General features: G+C 36.6%; 1 protein-coding gene across 7 annotated transcripts in view; it reads right to left on the bottom strand.

Annotated features, from left to right (window-relative positions):
- ATRNL1 (attractin like 1) overlaps window positions 1–17,653 on the bottom strand; it is a 432,362-nt gene that overhangs the window by 177,657 nt on the left and 237,052 nt on the right. The window contains exon 27 of one of the 7 annotated variants that reach the window (XM_040071149.1): window positions 333–520. The exons of the other annotated variants lie outside the window; for them this stretch is intronic. Within the exon in view, the coding sequence (XP_039927083.1) occupies window positions 359–520 (162 nt within the window). The 3' untranslated portion in view covers window positions 333–358. Of the gene's footprint in view, window positions 1–332; window positions 521–17,653 lie in introns of those variants that run through there. 7 annotated transcript variants of the gene reach the window in all.

The raw sequence follows: 17,653 nt of genomic DNA, 5'->3' as shown, positions 1-17,653 counted from the left end.
GCTACTAATTTAAATGAGCATATGAATACAATGTAAATTTTCCGTACTGTACCAAAGGGCTAAAATTTTCTAAAGTGCTATACAACCTCTTTAGTAAAAAATTAACAGTGGCAGATGGGTGTCTCTCATAATATCATCTTCAAAGGAAACCCAAGACAATCCAAATCAACAGAAGTCAATGAAAGGATTCCTCAGTGAAAGAGGTCAATATTCCAACAACACAGAAAGACAGGAATTGTTCACTGAACAGTAACACTTCCTTTTTTTACCCCCACTGGACCTAAATATGCTTGTTTATCCTCTACACAACTTGTGTAGGCAGATAGGAAGCATCTCTGTCAACCTGTGCCAATATTGCTCAACTGTTATCTTGAAGATCTGGTAAAGAGAGAAGTAGCACAGACTTAATCTCCCTTAAATCCATAATTAACCATGACAGATACACTTTCCATGTGCAACAGTTCCATTTGGTAGTTGTTGTCTTTGGTCTGTTCTTGAACTTTCGACTCTCTTCCACTGTCTGTTGAGGAAAATTTTAACAAATGTAAAATAGCTGCAATGAGAGAGGAAAGGAATAAAACTGAGGCTCCAAACATTTAGGAAAATCTGACTGCATGGCAAATGGATGCATGATCAATAACAGAGAGACAGAGAGAAACAAATTACAGAAACACATTGAGAAATATTCCAGATGTCAGCAACACTAAGCCTCAGACATCAGATAACAACTGTAGGAATATGCTCACACTTTGATGTTCAGCTCTACTTTGGGCTGAAGGTAGTTACTATTCTCTTTTTAGCAAATAATATTTGCTAACCCAGATTTGAATACTGTGGCTTTTTCCTATTGTTCTTTGCTAGTGGCATGGAAAGTTAGCTAAGTTAAAATTGGATGTTTTCTCACAAGTGCTTATTCTTGAAGGTAGAATTGAGTTGAAGGTAGCATAATTTTCTGTTTGCATACTTCCTATTACAAAATTATATATTATTTACAAGACTTGTATATTATTTTAGATATCTTATTCAAATATTTTCTTGTGTAGGTTATGTGTTTCAGCTAGAAAAGAAAATTAATCTACTGAATTGTTGTTAAAGGGTTTTATGGAAGCGAAATTCCATAGAACATTTAGTCCAAAAGTTTTACAGAGACAAATCTGTCAAACCACACAAATATTAACAAAGAACAGGTGAAATTAATGACAAGTTCTATACAGTATTTTTATAATAAATCCTGAGGAATTTACACAGAAAGTTAAAAGTCTCCAGAATATGCCAGTTTACTCAGTAGTTTAATTCCAGATTCCTTCTGATCTTTCAGAGAAATAAGGGACGTCCCAGATGAATAAGCAAGAGGATGTCCTAAAACCTTGATGTATGCAAGGAAATCACAGCAGCAAGATAAACTCTCTGCTATGGCTTTGATGCTGACAATGCCTTTCAGCAAAGGACTACCCAGGCCACCAAGGAGATGCAGGCTAGGATCAACCCACAGCATCTGAAGCCCAGGAGGAAACCAGATTATGTTGTCTCTATTGCAAAAAAATTGAAATTATTAGCATGCATTTCCATTAAAAGCAGATTAAGAATTTTTGTTCATACAAATGGAAAGTACCTCTGTTAAAAAAAAACCAAAAGTATCTGTCCTATTCCAAGTCCTACTTATATGAAGTGAAAAGCCTATAAACACTTTAGTCATTGCTATGCATGTTGTAAGATACACATCAAAAATCTGAAAAAAGAGAGCCTGTTTTGCCATTTTCAGGAATATCTATACTATCAAAAGTCACAATACCCACATGATTAAGATCCTGCTGCTTGGACAGAATTAAATGTGTAACACATAAATTACATTCAAGCAGATTTAATGAAGTTTTGATCTGAGGGCTTTGTCCCCTGACACTTCATTTTCCTTCGCTCATAAGGATATCAGACTCCCCTGCGTTCTCTTTGTGAGTCCTGATGTGTCAGGGATGGGTTATTGCATCTCTGCACAGAGTGGTTTGTTGGTTCCTGCCAAAAGCAACACGTGTTGTTGTATTCTGGTCCCTCCCTCAATGAGAGAAATAGGATGGCGCTCAGTTCTCTAAATAGCCACTTATTTTCCTCACATTTGTTGAATCTCATTATCTCTGCTATTCCTCCTTTTTTGGTTTGGTGTTTTTGTGGGGTGTTTTTTGTTTTTTTTTTTTTTTTTGTTTGTTTTGTTTTGTTTTTTTTTGGGGGGGGGGTTGTTGGTGGTTTTTTTTGTTTTGTTTTGTTTTTTGTTTTTTTGTGGGTTTTTTTTTTTTTTTTTTCTCCAGTATTTGTGCCATTTATCAACAGCTTAAAAGTTTTATGAGGATACAGAGGACAGAGAAAGGTCACTCTGTTTCCCCGGTCAAAATTTTTTGAGAAGGTTCTCTGAAGACACACATCAGCCAATATTCTATCGGTGCTCACAGTTCCTCTCTCAGCTCAGTGGTGATATTCCAGAGCTGGTCACACAGAGTGACAGGAAGGCCCCTGAAGTTGGAGAGTGGCACTGGCAGGCTGTGCAATGACACCAGCTCACGTCTGCACAGCAGCCAAGGTCCGAGCTGGCAGAGCCTGACCCCTGTCACCGCTGTGCTGCAGGAGGCTACAGGACAGCTGCAACAATCTGCTGCCACAAGAAAAGCATTTCAATGCAAATCAGATGTTTCCTGGTAAAAGACCACATTTTGACCCTAATTATGAATGGAAATCTTTCTGCTTCTCTCTCTGCTACATCTGTATACTATGGAAAATCCATGGCAATCACAGAACAGAAAGCTTTAATTCATTGCCAAGTAGATTTGGCATTAACACTTGATATTTAACATATTCATCCAATAATTTGTGTTCTAATATTGCCCACATTGGTTCCTCAAAAGGCTAGATTTTGTACATTTTGTTTTAACCATAAGAAACACCCTTATACTACACTTTCTGCCACCAGCAGTCTTCTGCCTGTCTGGATTTATCAAAGAATGCAAGCTGGTAGCAGTAGTCCACATATGTTCACTTTGTATAATCCTCAAAAAACAAAGGAGCTCAGAACTGCAAACAAAGTGAATTTACTTCCTGCATAGACCATTTGCAGTATTTCCTCTTCATGGGTAGTAGTAGGACACACTGGCTTTGCTTACAGAATTTTGATAATCTTTGGTAAAATCTTCATCATAATCTTGTACTTTTTGCATGTTTAAAGCATGTTTTTGATTACCACAACTATAGAAAACCGCAAAAGCTATATATAGACAAGCATAAGATATACAGATTTACAGTGATATATTAATCCTTGTTTTTTCCTGCTCTGAAACAATATTAAAGGATAAACTGACATACTGCGTCTCTATCCTGTGTATGTCTCTAAAAACAAGGTGTACTGCAAGCTGTTCAGTCGCAAAACATGTGAAATGTGCTATGCATAAATGAAAGGCAATTATTCACGTTTATGACAACCCTAATTAAAAATTTAACAAATTGCAGAGTCATTCTGATGCAAGTAAGGTTACCTGAGTATCTCCTATGGCCACTAAAAGAACAACAGCAGCCACATTAGCATATGGCAGGTGGAGAGGGACAGAGGAAAGGTGAGAGAGCACCTGAGAGAATTGGCTGCAAGTGAACACAATCTGATTCATGGAAAAAACAACTGTGTGGGTTTGCTTGACAAAAATCTGAGAAAGAAAATATGGTAGGTGCCTCTATGAGGATTCAACAATGTATGAAATAGATCTGTTACCCTCCGTGAGCAAACATGTAAAGTGGGTATTTAGCCACAAACACATAGATTTCAGCAAGTTTTCACCTAAAGTACACCGGAAAAAATGCCCCCTTCTACAATGCCTGAAGAGCAAATCACAAGATGGGGTGGGGAAAAGTATCAATGTAGCATCATTGAAAATAAAAACCATTTTATCCCAACAGATGGGCAAGGGGCAATATAATGCTCTGTTAACTTTGTAGCAAGGCCACCCAGCACTTGTGCCTTTCTACCCAGATGAAAGGAAAACAAAAACCCACCATCAACACACCCCAAACCCCTAAATCTATGAGCTATTTTTGTATCAGGAAGGATTGTTGTTATTCCAGCCCTGTTGCTAAGGTATGTTTTCTGAAATGATGATGACATTTCATTCCACTTCAATGAAGGCACGCAGAGCACTGTAGCAGGTTCCATCCTGCCTGACAATGAATAACACAATCATTTGCAATTATGTCACCGTGCTGCCATGGAAAGCATGTGTGGTGTGGATGTGAAAGGTGATGAGGACATCACTCCAGATAAAAAGAAGATTCAACTCTCCCTGAAATTACCAGGACTTCATAAATTTAATGTAAATAGTTTTGGACCAAATTACTATACATAAATCCTCAAAGAAACTTGCTACAATTGTAGGCAATTGATAAAAAAAAACTGAATAAAGGGACATGAGCACTGCATGCAAAGCAAATTCACTGGGAACTGTGGCTAAATATCTTAGCTGCCTTTGATATATCCCATTTTAAGGGTAAGCAACTGTTCAGTTATCAGTGATGTCTATTTCTGAAGGTCTAAAGATTGTGTATCCAAAACTATTAATTTTTAAGGGACATGATCCAAAATGTTATGTGATGCTGGCTAAGTCTATTTCTTTGTGCTGAAAGAAAAATACCAATTAATACTGAACATAAAATCTTAAGAACCTCAAAACATCTAAAGGTTTCAAAATATCTGATAAATATGCATAATTTCATTCTAATGTTTTAAAATCAGAACAAATGCCTGCCAAAAGCAATTCAGAACAGCACAAAATATTGCTTCAGGTATTAAAATGCCTGCTGCACTAGAAACTTTCATTTGCACTTTTAAAAAAAGCCATGCTATGAAAAAAACAAAAATAGGTTTCCAAGGTGCATTGTAGAAATGTTCTGAACCTCTGAATCACCAGATAAAAGTTCTCAAGGATACAAATAAAAATTCCTCACTTAAAACAGGATCAGTGCTCATTTCTTTGTGGAATCTACAATGAAATTTAGCATATAAATCATACTAATTACATGAAATATGGAGAGTGGGTATGGTTAAAATGAAACTATTTACCTATGAAGACTGTTCAGATATTTTTTAGTTCTACTGTTGAATAAAATTATTCTGCAGTGGCAGAATTTGCCACAGAGCTTACTCCCCTGACATAAAGTTGGGTTTCAGGCTCGCACTCCCAAAATTCATTTTAAAAGGATAAGAAAACATACAAAAGATGAAAAAAATATTAATAGAGTTAAAGTAGCAAATGGCAAGTTTAAAATCTAATTTGAAAGGGGAGCTGACTCTCTCCCAAGCTATTGAACATTTATTGGCTACAATATGCAGCAAAATGGAATCAAACTCGATATTAAATTCAGGATTCAGCCTAGGTTGGGATATTAATAATCTCTTCCAAGAAAAGTAAATTAACCTATGGAACAGGGAAAGTTTTATGGGTGAGGGCATAAAAGAGTGAACACTGCAGTTCATTTACCATTAGCCAAGGAATCTTCCCAAGCACCAAATTCCAGCTTCTCCCACCGGGACACAAGCTGAAGGTCACGAGCGTTTATTGGTATTTTTTTCAGTCCTTCAGTCCACTCTTCTCGTGGTGTCTTTCTCAGGGGTGAGGGGCTGTGGGTGGGGGATTGTTTGGGTGTTTTTTAGCTTATGGCACAGCCATAAATGCACATACAGAGACACAAGGGAAAGCAGTCACAGTGAGAAATTTGCATCACATATCACTCTCAGTTTATGCTACTTTCTCTACTACAGGGGAACACCTGTGGGAATTTTAGGTATCTGAATCAAATTTTAGACCTCAGTGCAAAGGCCTGCTACTCCAGAGGGCAATGCAAGCCTCCTGCCAGCCCCAGCTGCCCCTTTCCTTTGGACACAGACACTTTCTGTGTGCAGGACAGACACTGAGACACAGCAGGGGCAGATACATTTATACATTCAAGTGGCTTAAGCTGCAGAAGCAAAGAACAGTGGGAAGAGTATGTAGGGAACAAGCTATAAATTCATCCCTAACATCAAAAAAAATGATGGGATGAGAGTTTCCTGCGTTTTCCCATTCACCTGTACTCTTCCAGAAAATGCATTGACTTGAAAGAAACAATCTTGCTAGCTATTACTGAAATTCATTTTAATAAGCTGCAACTTGGTGTTTTCTTATTTAAGCCATGTATTACAGGTTTCTTCTTCAATTTCTGCTTTGCTTCACATTCCACTGTATGTGTACCTCTAATGAGGAGACAACTTTTAAAATTAAAAACATTAATAAAATGCAGCTTGTAGATATTTTTAAATTAAAAAAAAAAAAAAAGTCAGATGTGAATAAGCATCTGGGGATCTGAATAGTTATTTCTTTTATTCCAAAAGCTTCCAGCAAAACAGCTGCTTCTGGAGAATTACAGGTATAATCCTCTACCAATGCACTGACAGATACTTTATGGCTGATGCCTTTTTTGATAGTATATGCTTTTAAGCCATTCATACCAGTAATAAAATAACAGTTTCACACTCACATGATGTAAATCTCTATTGGAACTTCTCTCCCTTTGAGTGGATAATAAACCATGGCCTGTCCAACTGCGTGGCATAAAGGAAACACGGAAATACCGTTCCTTGTGGTCGTAGTCAACCCTTATTTTGATCCTTGTCAATAAGGAGAGCTCTAAGTCATCAAGTCCAAATTTAAGGAAGTCACGAGTCCTGTTTCCCACTGCCCTTCCTGCACTGATCCTGTGTAGTAAGGCAAGTGCTCTCCTGGCAGAAGCCAATAATACTGTGCTGCTGTATCCTCTCTTCATTCCACCAAGTTGCCCCATCCCTTTTGTCCTCTTAAACCTTCTGTATGGTGATTTTGACAGTCAAGAAGCAGTTTAATCTTTCATGATTATTGTGTACCAGCAATGCACTCAGGCAAAGGCAGTGCTTTCTCTAAAGAGTCATCAATCTAGAGAAATCATTTTGACAATTGTGTTCAAGCATAACAGCCAAAAGGCAGAGGCCTTTTAGAAGTGCCAATTTTAACAAAAACACAACACAGCTGAGACGTGTTTCATAAGAGCATATTCAAGTAGTAGCAAAATAGAAAAGATAACTAATGATGAATAAGAGAAAGGAGAAACAGATGTATCTGATGGGAGAGGGAATGAGAACAGGGGAAAAAATCAAAGATAACAGCTATACAATCAAAATCGGGAGGATAAGGAAAGAAAGATGTAAGATTAATGAAATATGCTTATTAGAACCTCTTCCCATATTTCTGAGACTAACAGTGTAAGAAAATGAATACAGCTGTACAGGTTTGTCATTTACTTGGAGAGGTTCCTCGTGAAAAAGATTTGTCATAACTAATCTTTTCTTCTGGAAGCTTTCTGGATAAGTGGCAGATACAGAGTGCATTTGAATACTTGTGGAACAAAATACTAAAGAGATCTGAATTACAGCTAAACAAAAAAAGTTGTGTTCTTACAGCATGATGATACAAATAAAGCAGTGTTTATAGAGAAATATTTCTTCTGCGACAATGACATTTCATTCCAATATGATGGAAAGACGTGCCATTCTTTAAAAAAACCTGAGGTTTTAGCATTATATTCTTTCTATTGAAAGATAAAAACCAAACAGAGCCCCACTCCATTAAGGATAAGTTTCCATTTTGAACAGTATTATGATTACAAACTCCCTAAGACATCAGGAGGATCTATTTTTTTCCCTTATCTAACCAGCGGGTCCCAGTGTAAAAAGCTTCACAATCTCTTCAGAGACGGGCACTAAGTATGCTGGCCTCACACACACAGAACAATGACCTGCTGCAAGACAGGGCTGGACTCAAATTTGCACGAGTTACTCCCTTGTTATCACACACAAGCAGCCATTCAACATCAAAGGCACCTTCACTTAGGATTCAACAAACATTTATCTTGAAGAAGAAACTGTAAAGTACGTTAATGAGAGGTATTAAATATGCTCAACAGCTAAAATGGGAATGAAACTCTCCAGAACTTCAGAACTTTGTTCATTATTATCAAAAGCACATAAGCACCACTTGACAAACTTTAATGTGAGCATGGAGGGGGAAGGAGGGGAGGTGTCACTGTGCAATTTTGTTGAGCTAAAACATTACTCTAATTTAATCAGACAGAAAAGCCCTACTTAAAATTTGATTCACTATCTTTCATAAACAATTTTACTTTCCTACCTTTTCCCTTTGTTCACTTAATTGCTAGATTGTTTTAAGAATGTGTGAAGATCAAAAGCTGATTTTATGGCACTTTGAGGTGCGAAAATCAAAGACAATCATAAACAAAAAATGATTAAAAAATAGCTTCTCACCCTCCAAAAATAATAATTTTTTTTAGATCATGGGCTGTTTTTTTTTTTTTCCCGTGCTTAAATATTGGTGAATGGTGTGAACTACAAACTGTTGTATTCTTCAAAGCAATCATACCCACCTGATGCAAAGCACAGCCGAGGCAGGTACAGAACAGCTGCAATATGAAGTCACAGTGCACACTGAATTGTATTGCTGCACTTGTGTATCTCAATGTTTTTCAAATGCTGGAAGTCTTTCATACAATTTACTGATGGGGCATAACACTATCTAGATTAGAGCAGCTCAAATAATTGTAAAGGGCAAAGGTTTAACCCCACTAAATCAATGAGAAATTCAGTCAGAGCTGCCGTAGGATTCCCTTTCTTGCCATTTTATCTATTTAAAATTTTACTCTGCCTCCTAGAACGTGTAGAAAAATCATTAAATGTAGGCAGTCATGCCTGCATGTTCCTCAATTCCCTGTTACCCATTTGGGCCATTACAGTGACCTAGAGAAAGGCACATGCTTTCTGTTTGTGATGTTACAGGCTCATCCCACAACGCACAACTCACTGGCAACAACTAATGTGACTGTTCATTGACTGCTTACTTATATTCTGAAAATATTTATTTGCTTCTTTTGTTTTTTTTTTCTTTTTTCTTTTTTTCCTTTTAACAGCAATGTGAGGGCTCTGGTGAGTAGGTAAAACTAGCTTTCAACATCAGCCCTGAGTAAATCAGACAAAAGTTTTTATACTGAAACAAATGTGTGAACAAGTCAATGTTTTTCACATGAAATGGAAAAAAAACCCCAACTGATTTCCTGGAAACACCAATAACATGTCTTTGACAGACTTCATTGTCAAGTATTTACTTCAGCAGGTGCAGAGCAGTCCAGTGAATGCTGCTTTTGAAATTCAGTGCTTCCAAAACTGGTAACAGAGGGCCAAGTCCCACTGGGGGACTAAGCCTACAAGAAGCTGAATCTCTGATCACAGAAACATTTTGCAAACACTTACACTACTTTCCCACCTGGAGGACACTGAGCAAGCAGCATGAGAGTGTTGCATGACAGCTGCTTGCCTGAGGCCTCCCTCTGTTATTGGGAGAAAAACAAAGCCGGGATTTTTAGACATATATATCTATATATCCTGCAGCTCATGTTGGTAAGAATCAAACAGGAAAAGAAAGGAATTTAAAACCCCCCACAAACAAATAACATTTCCCTTCCCTTGGAGTAAGGAGACCCATAAACTATGAATCTGTGTACTGGGGTACTGTAGGCTTGAGCAGTAAATGGGCACTTACAGAGTGTAAGAATTGGGATGCAATGAAAAAGTGAATACAATGCTCAACTTGGTAGCAGGAATAGCATCTCCAAAATATATGCATTAGAGGAAGATCTCTCAAAGAAGCAGAAACTTTTCAAAATAATGTCAGTCTGACCTGAGCAGGATGCTAGCAAAATAGAGGGATATAAACTCTCCTAAGTAAATCTTAGCTATGAATGTGAATTTTATGTGGGTTGACAGGGACTTTTTGACTGTATCAACTACTAGAAAAGCCTATTTACTGCTGAGATGATAGACTATATTTCTTCATATCCTATTTTGCTTGCAATCCAGCTAAATCATCTTATTTCTTTCTGTTAGAAATATATATTTACTTGCTTCTTCCATTAAAAAAAAAAAAAAAAAAGAAAAAAAAGTTTGATCTAAATAAAGCTGCTTACCTTCCACTAAAAGTCAGATTTTTTCAGCCTGAAGAGAAACATCTTTGGTTTTTTTTGGGTTTTTTTTTTGGTTTTTTTTTTTTTGGTTTTTTTTTAAAAAAAAAAAAAAAAAAAAAAAAAGAAGAAGTTTGGTAATAGCTTCTATACCATAGTATTATTTCCAGTTAAAACTAACCTTGTAAGTAGATATACAAAAAAAAAGGGGGGAAAATCCAATTGTAGGTGTTTTATTCATTTGCCATTTGCATGTATTACAACTGATCAAAAAATTTAAAGGAATTTTTAGAAGTTAGGATTTAGCTTTTGCATCACACTGTGCTTGATTCAAATATTTTACCCTAAACCACTTTTTTAGGGAGAAAAAACATGAAAAAACTAATAGCATATTCAAATACTGGTGATATCCCAAGCATTGTATTTCAGGAACCCAAATGTTCTAAAGTAACACAATATTAGTTTTAATTAGAATTTGCATTTGAGAGGTTTTTTGCTTGAATTGCATGATTTTATGCAATTTTCTACCAATGATTCAAGGTAAAAGGAAAGCCAAAGGTTATATGTAAATCCGTCATTGTATAAGGGAAGAAGGCATGTTTAAATTATGGCAGCTTCATGTCAGAACAAGCCATTGTGAAACTAGTGAAAGTATGATGTATTTTCATCTGTAGGATAGATATCATCTGTCATAGCATGCAGGAAAGAAAGAAGAACGACTCACAAATATGCAGCAGCTACCTTTTCTAAGAATTCTGTATATGTCCTTAACAGTACTGTTGCAAAAATGCATATTTTAAAATCCTGGTGAGACTGGTTAGAGTTGAAGAGACTGGTGAGAGTTAAAGGAAAATCAGAATAATTGCAAAATTATGTAAGACAAAAAACCCCTAACAAATAAAAAACCCAAAACAAAACCCCAAGCAAAACAACCCAAAACTTGCTCAATTTCTCATCTATGTGTGGTTTTCAGTTTTAAACTCAAATAAGCTGTCTTGCCTTGCCTGCTACTCATACAGGAAAATCAGTAGAACTGCACAATGAAAAGGATATCAGGTGCAGAGCAAATAATCCAGCCCAAATCATGAAATGAAAAGTCAAAAATGAAAAAGAAAAATCAATCCACAGGGTGACTCAGTCACTTGGATGGACATCATGGATATGAACTTAAACGGCATGAAAGATAAGGGGCTATTTTTATCCCTAATTTTCTTGCATCTGAAATTTTGTAAAGTTTAACCATGGTACACGACATCAATAACTTCAAAGGCTGCATTTACGCATAAGAGACTTGTAAAGAAGAAAGCTGCTCCTTAAAAGCCTTTTTAATGCAAAAAAACCTACGGAATATCTGGATAATTACTTGCCTTTATCACCATTTGGGACATAGCTTTGCAATGAAAGTATTAATACCAAATTAATGTAGGTTTTAAAACAGCCTTTCATGAGGAAGTGCAGGTGCCATTAGTGCACGACTACAGATTTTTGGTGCTGCAATATATCGTGTAGCTTTAGTCTAAGAGAAATTCTGAATGCCTCATCCCTGGAAGTGCTCGAGGCCAAGCTGGACAGAGCTTGGAGCACCCTGCTCTAGTGGAAGTTGTCTCTGCCCATGGCAGCAGGAACTGAACTAGATCTTTAGAGATTCCTCCCAAACCCATTCTCTTTGGGAATAAAATAGAAAAATAAATAGAATGCTCTGGGTATGTACAAAATACTCTTACTTCAAGTGGGGTTTTTTAAAACATAAGATCATAAGGTTTAAAGAGACATACAGAGACTGCCAAGGGACTCCCCACCACTCTACAAAGCCATATCCACGTCTTCTAATTTGTTTCCTGTATCTGCCCACCCCACTCCTAAAGGCTCAAAGTGACAAAGTGTCTGGAATGTCAGGCATTATCTATTGCACAACTACACTACTAATATCATTATGATTTATTAATTTCCATTGTATCACCTGAATGTTCTTTGCTGAAACATGGGCACTTCACTTCTCATCCTTTCTACAACAGATTCAGATAAATGCATTATTCCATTCCCCATCTTCAAGGCTGTTATCACATCTCACTATGATCTTTTATGCTATGCAACTACAAACAGACGCTTCTCTCCACTGAACATTTTCAAATGTTCCACAGACTTTTTGAACTGTCGTGTCTAAACTGTCCATGATGTCCAGTTAAGGCTAAGAAAACTCAGTAAAGGTCAAGAATTAGATGCCTTAGAGTTACATATGCAAGCCAGAAATATATTCCTTTTTTTGCAACTAGATTGCTGTTGACTTATATTCAGCTTGTGAACCTTTCTAAGCCATTGATCAGCTCTGAGGATTTGTAGCTCAGTCAGCTTTTCCTTCATGTCATGAAGATGCTAATTTCTACCAAGCAAAAACTTGGTTTCACCAGTAAGGATATTGCCTCCAATTTCTAAAGGTTGTTTTGAAGCCTGATCCTGCTTGCAACACTCCTGACCCAGCTCCTCATATGCAAATTTAATAGATGTAATCTCCAATTGCATGACTTATGTCATTAAAAAACACTGCTGAGTTCTAGAGCTGGGAGAAAGCTTTGAAGGTGCTAATGCAGATAACTACAGTCCACACATAGTTAATCCTTCAGTTCACTTACAATGAACATCTTATTATGGGGGTTTGACCAGTTTTGCACCTACTCCACAGCTATGTAATCATGACAATGCTTCCTTGCCTTCCCTATTAAAGTATCCTGTGATAGACTTTTTGAAGTCTTTATAACGACCAACTGTAAAAGCACCAGGTGTTTTCTCCTCCATTCAAAAGAACTTTTATCCTACCATGGAAGAAAAGCATATTCCTTTTGTGTGATTTGGTTAATGAAGAAAACATCTAGGCTTTTAATTTTTTTTTTTATTTTTTTTTTTTTTAAATAGATGCTTACAAACATGCTTAGTTTTTGTTGATGGATGTTTCTGGGAACTCACTGACATTCTCTGGCTCCTCTTTCCCTCCCTTTCCACTGAGATGATTTATGTTCATCGTGTTCTGAAAGCTGACAGCACACTGGAAGCTCTAATCAGAGGTGGACATTTCGTGCATGGGTGATTTAGTCATTAAAAACATCAACAACGTGGTCTTGCTTTCCATGTGAATGTGGAAAGGGACAAGTTCTTTGTATTACACTGGAATATTCAATATATGTAACTTATATGTTATATCATACTGGATATTATTACTGGACACTGTTAAGGTATTAAGTCAAAATGTGGTGTGCCTGATACTTGCACGTGGGTCACAGATGCAGGGATACAGTATTTTTGTAGCATGCATGTTCCCACTGTTCTGGAAATATTATTCCTTAACTTTGTGAAGCCAAAAAATTATTATGGTAGGCAAAAAGCTGTTTAGAATCAGTATTGTGCATCATTAACATATTCAAAAAGCATAAAACCTTAAGAAATGGGTGATTGATTTTAATTAAGATGAAAATTAAATACATACACGCTATTTCATATTTTCATGATGTATTTAAGCAAATAATATTGGAATATGTGTGAAATACACATTAAAGTAACAGACTACTTCACACGTTTGTATCTCTTCACCCAGAAAAAACTAGGAGAAAGGTTTAGTGTCCATTTCATTCCTTTTCCTGCCTAAATGAACAGAAACCTAAATAAATTACCTAGGGACAAAGGGTTATTTCAAAATAAAGCAAAAAAGTCATCAAAGTAAACTCTCCCAATTAATACCAACAGAATCTTTAATGAAAAGTGTTTGCATGCTACAGGTGGGGAACTGATGGCCCAGGCAGTGAAGTGATTTGCAAAAAGGAACCTACAACACCAGAAAGGAAAGGAGTGACTTCCAAACCCAAACTTCTCCCAACAGGTATTGTATTTCCTTGCCTCCCTTAGTACTTTTGACCATGGCTGCACAAATATAAAAGGCTAAGAAGCTACAGCTCTTTAAGTCTTTGATAAGTCTAATTAACTGGGATTTTCAAAATGTATGTGAAGCAGAAAAAAAAACATAACAAGCTCAAGCTACAGGATTCATTGTGGTTTAGTTTTGCTAATTGCATGTGGGTCAATTGACTGCCAAAGCAGTCTGGGCTAATTTACTGATTGTCACAATTTAACTGCCACGGTGCACTCAACCCAATGAATCCCAAACAAAATATCAAATGATATTCTGTTATCTAAAATTTACTTGTGTAAAAATTGAAAGGCAGGGATAAAAATAATCATCTGTTCAAACATTCAGAGTCCCTATACTACTTTTGGTACTATACAGCTGTACTAAAATAACATTCCATTAATTTTAATTAAGTTTTGCATTTCAAAGCATTTTTTCCACACATAGTACGTTTTTATGCGACTTCTGTCAATACTTGAAGATAAAAGGAAAGCCAAAGGTTATATGTTAATTATTAATTATCTGTTGAAAATAATATAATGGGCTTGGTTTGTATCAGGTCACACTAACTCTCAACTATTGTTTGTGAACTGCTGGAGGAATAAAAAAATTAGCTCCAGGAAGGATAAACATTGAATTATTTGATCCTTGAAAAAGAATAACCACTCTACCTTTTTGTAGGTTGTGTCATATATCCATGGGGTTTTTTAAAGTTCTATTTGATCGTGTATTTTTTGGTTTTGTTGCTTGTTTTTTGGGTTTTATTTTTTTGTGGGTGGGGGTCAGGGTTGCTGGGTTTGTTTTTTATTTTCCCCAATCTAACCTTTCACAGGTTCCTCCAGAAAGAAGTCTACTGTGCAAATTCTGTCGCCATGATCCTGCTATTACTTCCTTCTATCCAGAGAAGGGGAAGAAGCCTTGAAGGTGCCCAGATGAACTGCACAGCCAGTGTTTGCTCAAGAGGGCTGACCCCAAGGAATGTTTCTGTGTACAAATATCTACAGAGAGTAGAGAAGTTCCCCACGGAATTGTTGATAGCAACAACACTGACACTCACAGCAGTGAACACATTCTGCTGACAGAGTAAACCAATTAATAGTGCAGGCACTGAAAAAATAGGTTGGTGAAGTTATTTAATTTCCAGCTGCATTGATCTTTGCATCTGCTTTGCATTGATTATTAAAGCTCTAACTTCAGCAGGGGGTCATCCACATAAGAGAAACTTCAATGCCTTCAAAACTTTTTTAAAGAAAGAAACAATTATCCTGTATATTATCAACACTAACTTTAAGAGATAAAAAGGTCGATGTGCTTACTTTAGAAGGCAGGTACTATCCATACAGGGGAAAGTGAAATGCGAACACTTTGGAAGATATTCAGGAATGATATGAATACCACCTTACTGCAACTTAATTGCACACATACACAAATCTACCTAAAAATCAGCTAATAAAAATTGTTTGCATGATTTAATGCAGTTTTTAGCATACATGATTAGCATTCAACTGTAAATAAACAATACTTTAGGTAGAAAGGAAGAGCAGAATAATAGGCTCTGGACTTGGAGTTATTTCCCTGCCCTTTGGAGGAAAGACAGCTCAGACTTAGTTTCTTTTATGCTTCTCCTCTTGCAGGTGACCCACCTAGGCCAAAGTTGCCCACACAGTGCCACTAAAATTTCTGGAATCTCTGAGAAAACTATGGAGTATCTACAGAGGAATATTCGCATTTTTCTCTTGAAGACCTTTTACTGTAAATTGTCAATTTTTTTTTATATCCGAGTTCTTGCAACACTTCTGCTGTTTGCAGCTAAATTCACTCTTTTGTTGCAGGGCTTTGAGAAACAGAAGGTTTGTTTCTTTCTGAATAGGGGACAAAAATGACACTATGCTGCAAAGTCAGAGGAAATACAAACGTAAAGAAGAGTCTCACCACTTTGGGCCAATATTAAACACCTGCTCTTTTGTTTTTTGCTAGCAGACAGAAAGGAATCATCTGTTTTGGTGCAATCCTCTTTATTTACAAAGAACACATCCACCATCCTCATTCCTTTAGCACTGTGGAAACCAATTCAAATTACTTTCCTTGTCATAAATTCTGAAGAAGTTGTCTGGCTTCTTCCAAGGGTCCCACTAAGGACTGCCTTTCTCATTGTCTGCTGCTTTTTTGCTGACAGGTAGTTTTCTAAAAATTCTGCTAATGCTCTTATGTTTACAACCAGTCCCACTGGAAACTCTCACACCATGCAGCTCAAAGCACCCTCGTGCTCTGCCAAGTGGCCACTTGCCTCAGGCAGTCTTTTTCATTCGGGCCCGTTCCCAATTTCTGTAAAATAACCTTAATTTTTACCTCCCTGTTTGCTTGGAAGAGTTAGCCAGAGAGTAGGACTTAATGTCACCATTAAAAATTAGCATTATCTCGAGAAGCATTTTATATTCATATTTAGAAAGCTCAACTTTGATAATAAATTCTACTGAACAGAATATCACAAGTATTAATTTTAAAGTACTGTTATCAGCAGTAAAAACTGCATCCAAGCTTCCTTTCTATGCATATCCCAGAAATCACATATAATGAAACTAATTTATTTTGATTATTGCCTTTTGGGAATCTTCAGGCGAACTCCACTATGCAAATGTAAGAAGGAACTTTGGTTATTATGTTAAGAAAAGTGAACAATTTTTTTCTCTTGGTCATAAGTACATATAATTAAAACACCTACTTAGTTTCTTTGCCCTAATTTATTTTTTTTAATAAAGAGCTCAAAATTTTAATTTTAAATCTGAATTTTTGTGGAATAAAAAACCACATCTGTCAGCAAGCTTCAACAAATAGCTTGTATCAGCTTTGCTTAATTCACTCCCCAACATAAATTTTTCAATATAATATTGAGTCTGTCCCCGGCACCATTTCATACCTCTCTGTACGGAGAACATGTTGAGAGCATTACTAATGTAAGAATTAATCAGATGCTTACATTTATGAAATGTCAATATTGTAAATACAACCTCAGTTTTACAAAACTAAAGCAAGGAATGGGACTCAATGAGTTATTTGTACTGTTAACAGGAAGTCAGGTGCCCACAAGTATAAAAAGTGAACACTGTGAAAATTGGGCAGGATAAATTGTCATTTGGAAGTGCTTTTTATACTGACTGCAGAGGGAGTCCTGAGACAAGATCTAGTGTCAGCTAACCAGGCATATTGCTTGAAAGGTTCACTCAGAGAGGTACCTAAATTTTGGGTTGGAGAGAATGCAGAAAATGTCAGCCTAAAATAAATGCCCCAGTTATCTCCAGTAAGACTAGATCCACAGCTGAAATAAGCAGTCATAGCTCTATTGATTTCAGAAGAGCCTGAGCAATAGAACAAGTTGAGATTCTGGTCCTATGAATAGCTCCTTTGACTTCAGTAGGATTACTCACCCAGCCTATGAGTAACTACATACAGATGTGTAAGATATTTGCTAAGCAACTGACAAGAAGATAGCTAAAAAGAAAAATTATCTGTGAGTTTAACAGCTTTTAAACATAAACTATAAAATCCTGTAGACACCTATACACATGAATACTATTACACATTGGGGTATTTTAAATACGCATGTTAATATTTCTCATTTCCTTACATCTGCCACTGTTGGTTCCTCGGTCACCCTGAAACACACAGCATTGTTCCTTAAAAAGCTGTTGCTGAAGA

The sequence above is a fragment of the Hirundo rustica genome, chromosome 8, assembly GCF_015227805.2.
Source record: "Hirundo rustica isolate bHirRus1 chromosome 8, bHirRus1.pri.v3, whole genome shotgun sequence".
Taxonomy (NCBI): Eukaryota; Metazoa; Chordata; class Aves; order Passeriformes; family Hirundinidae; genus Hirundo; species Hirundo rustica.
The sequence above is the reverse complement of the archived record's forward strand: the minus strand, read 5'-3'. Positions and strand labels throughout refer to the sequence as shown.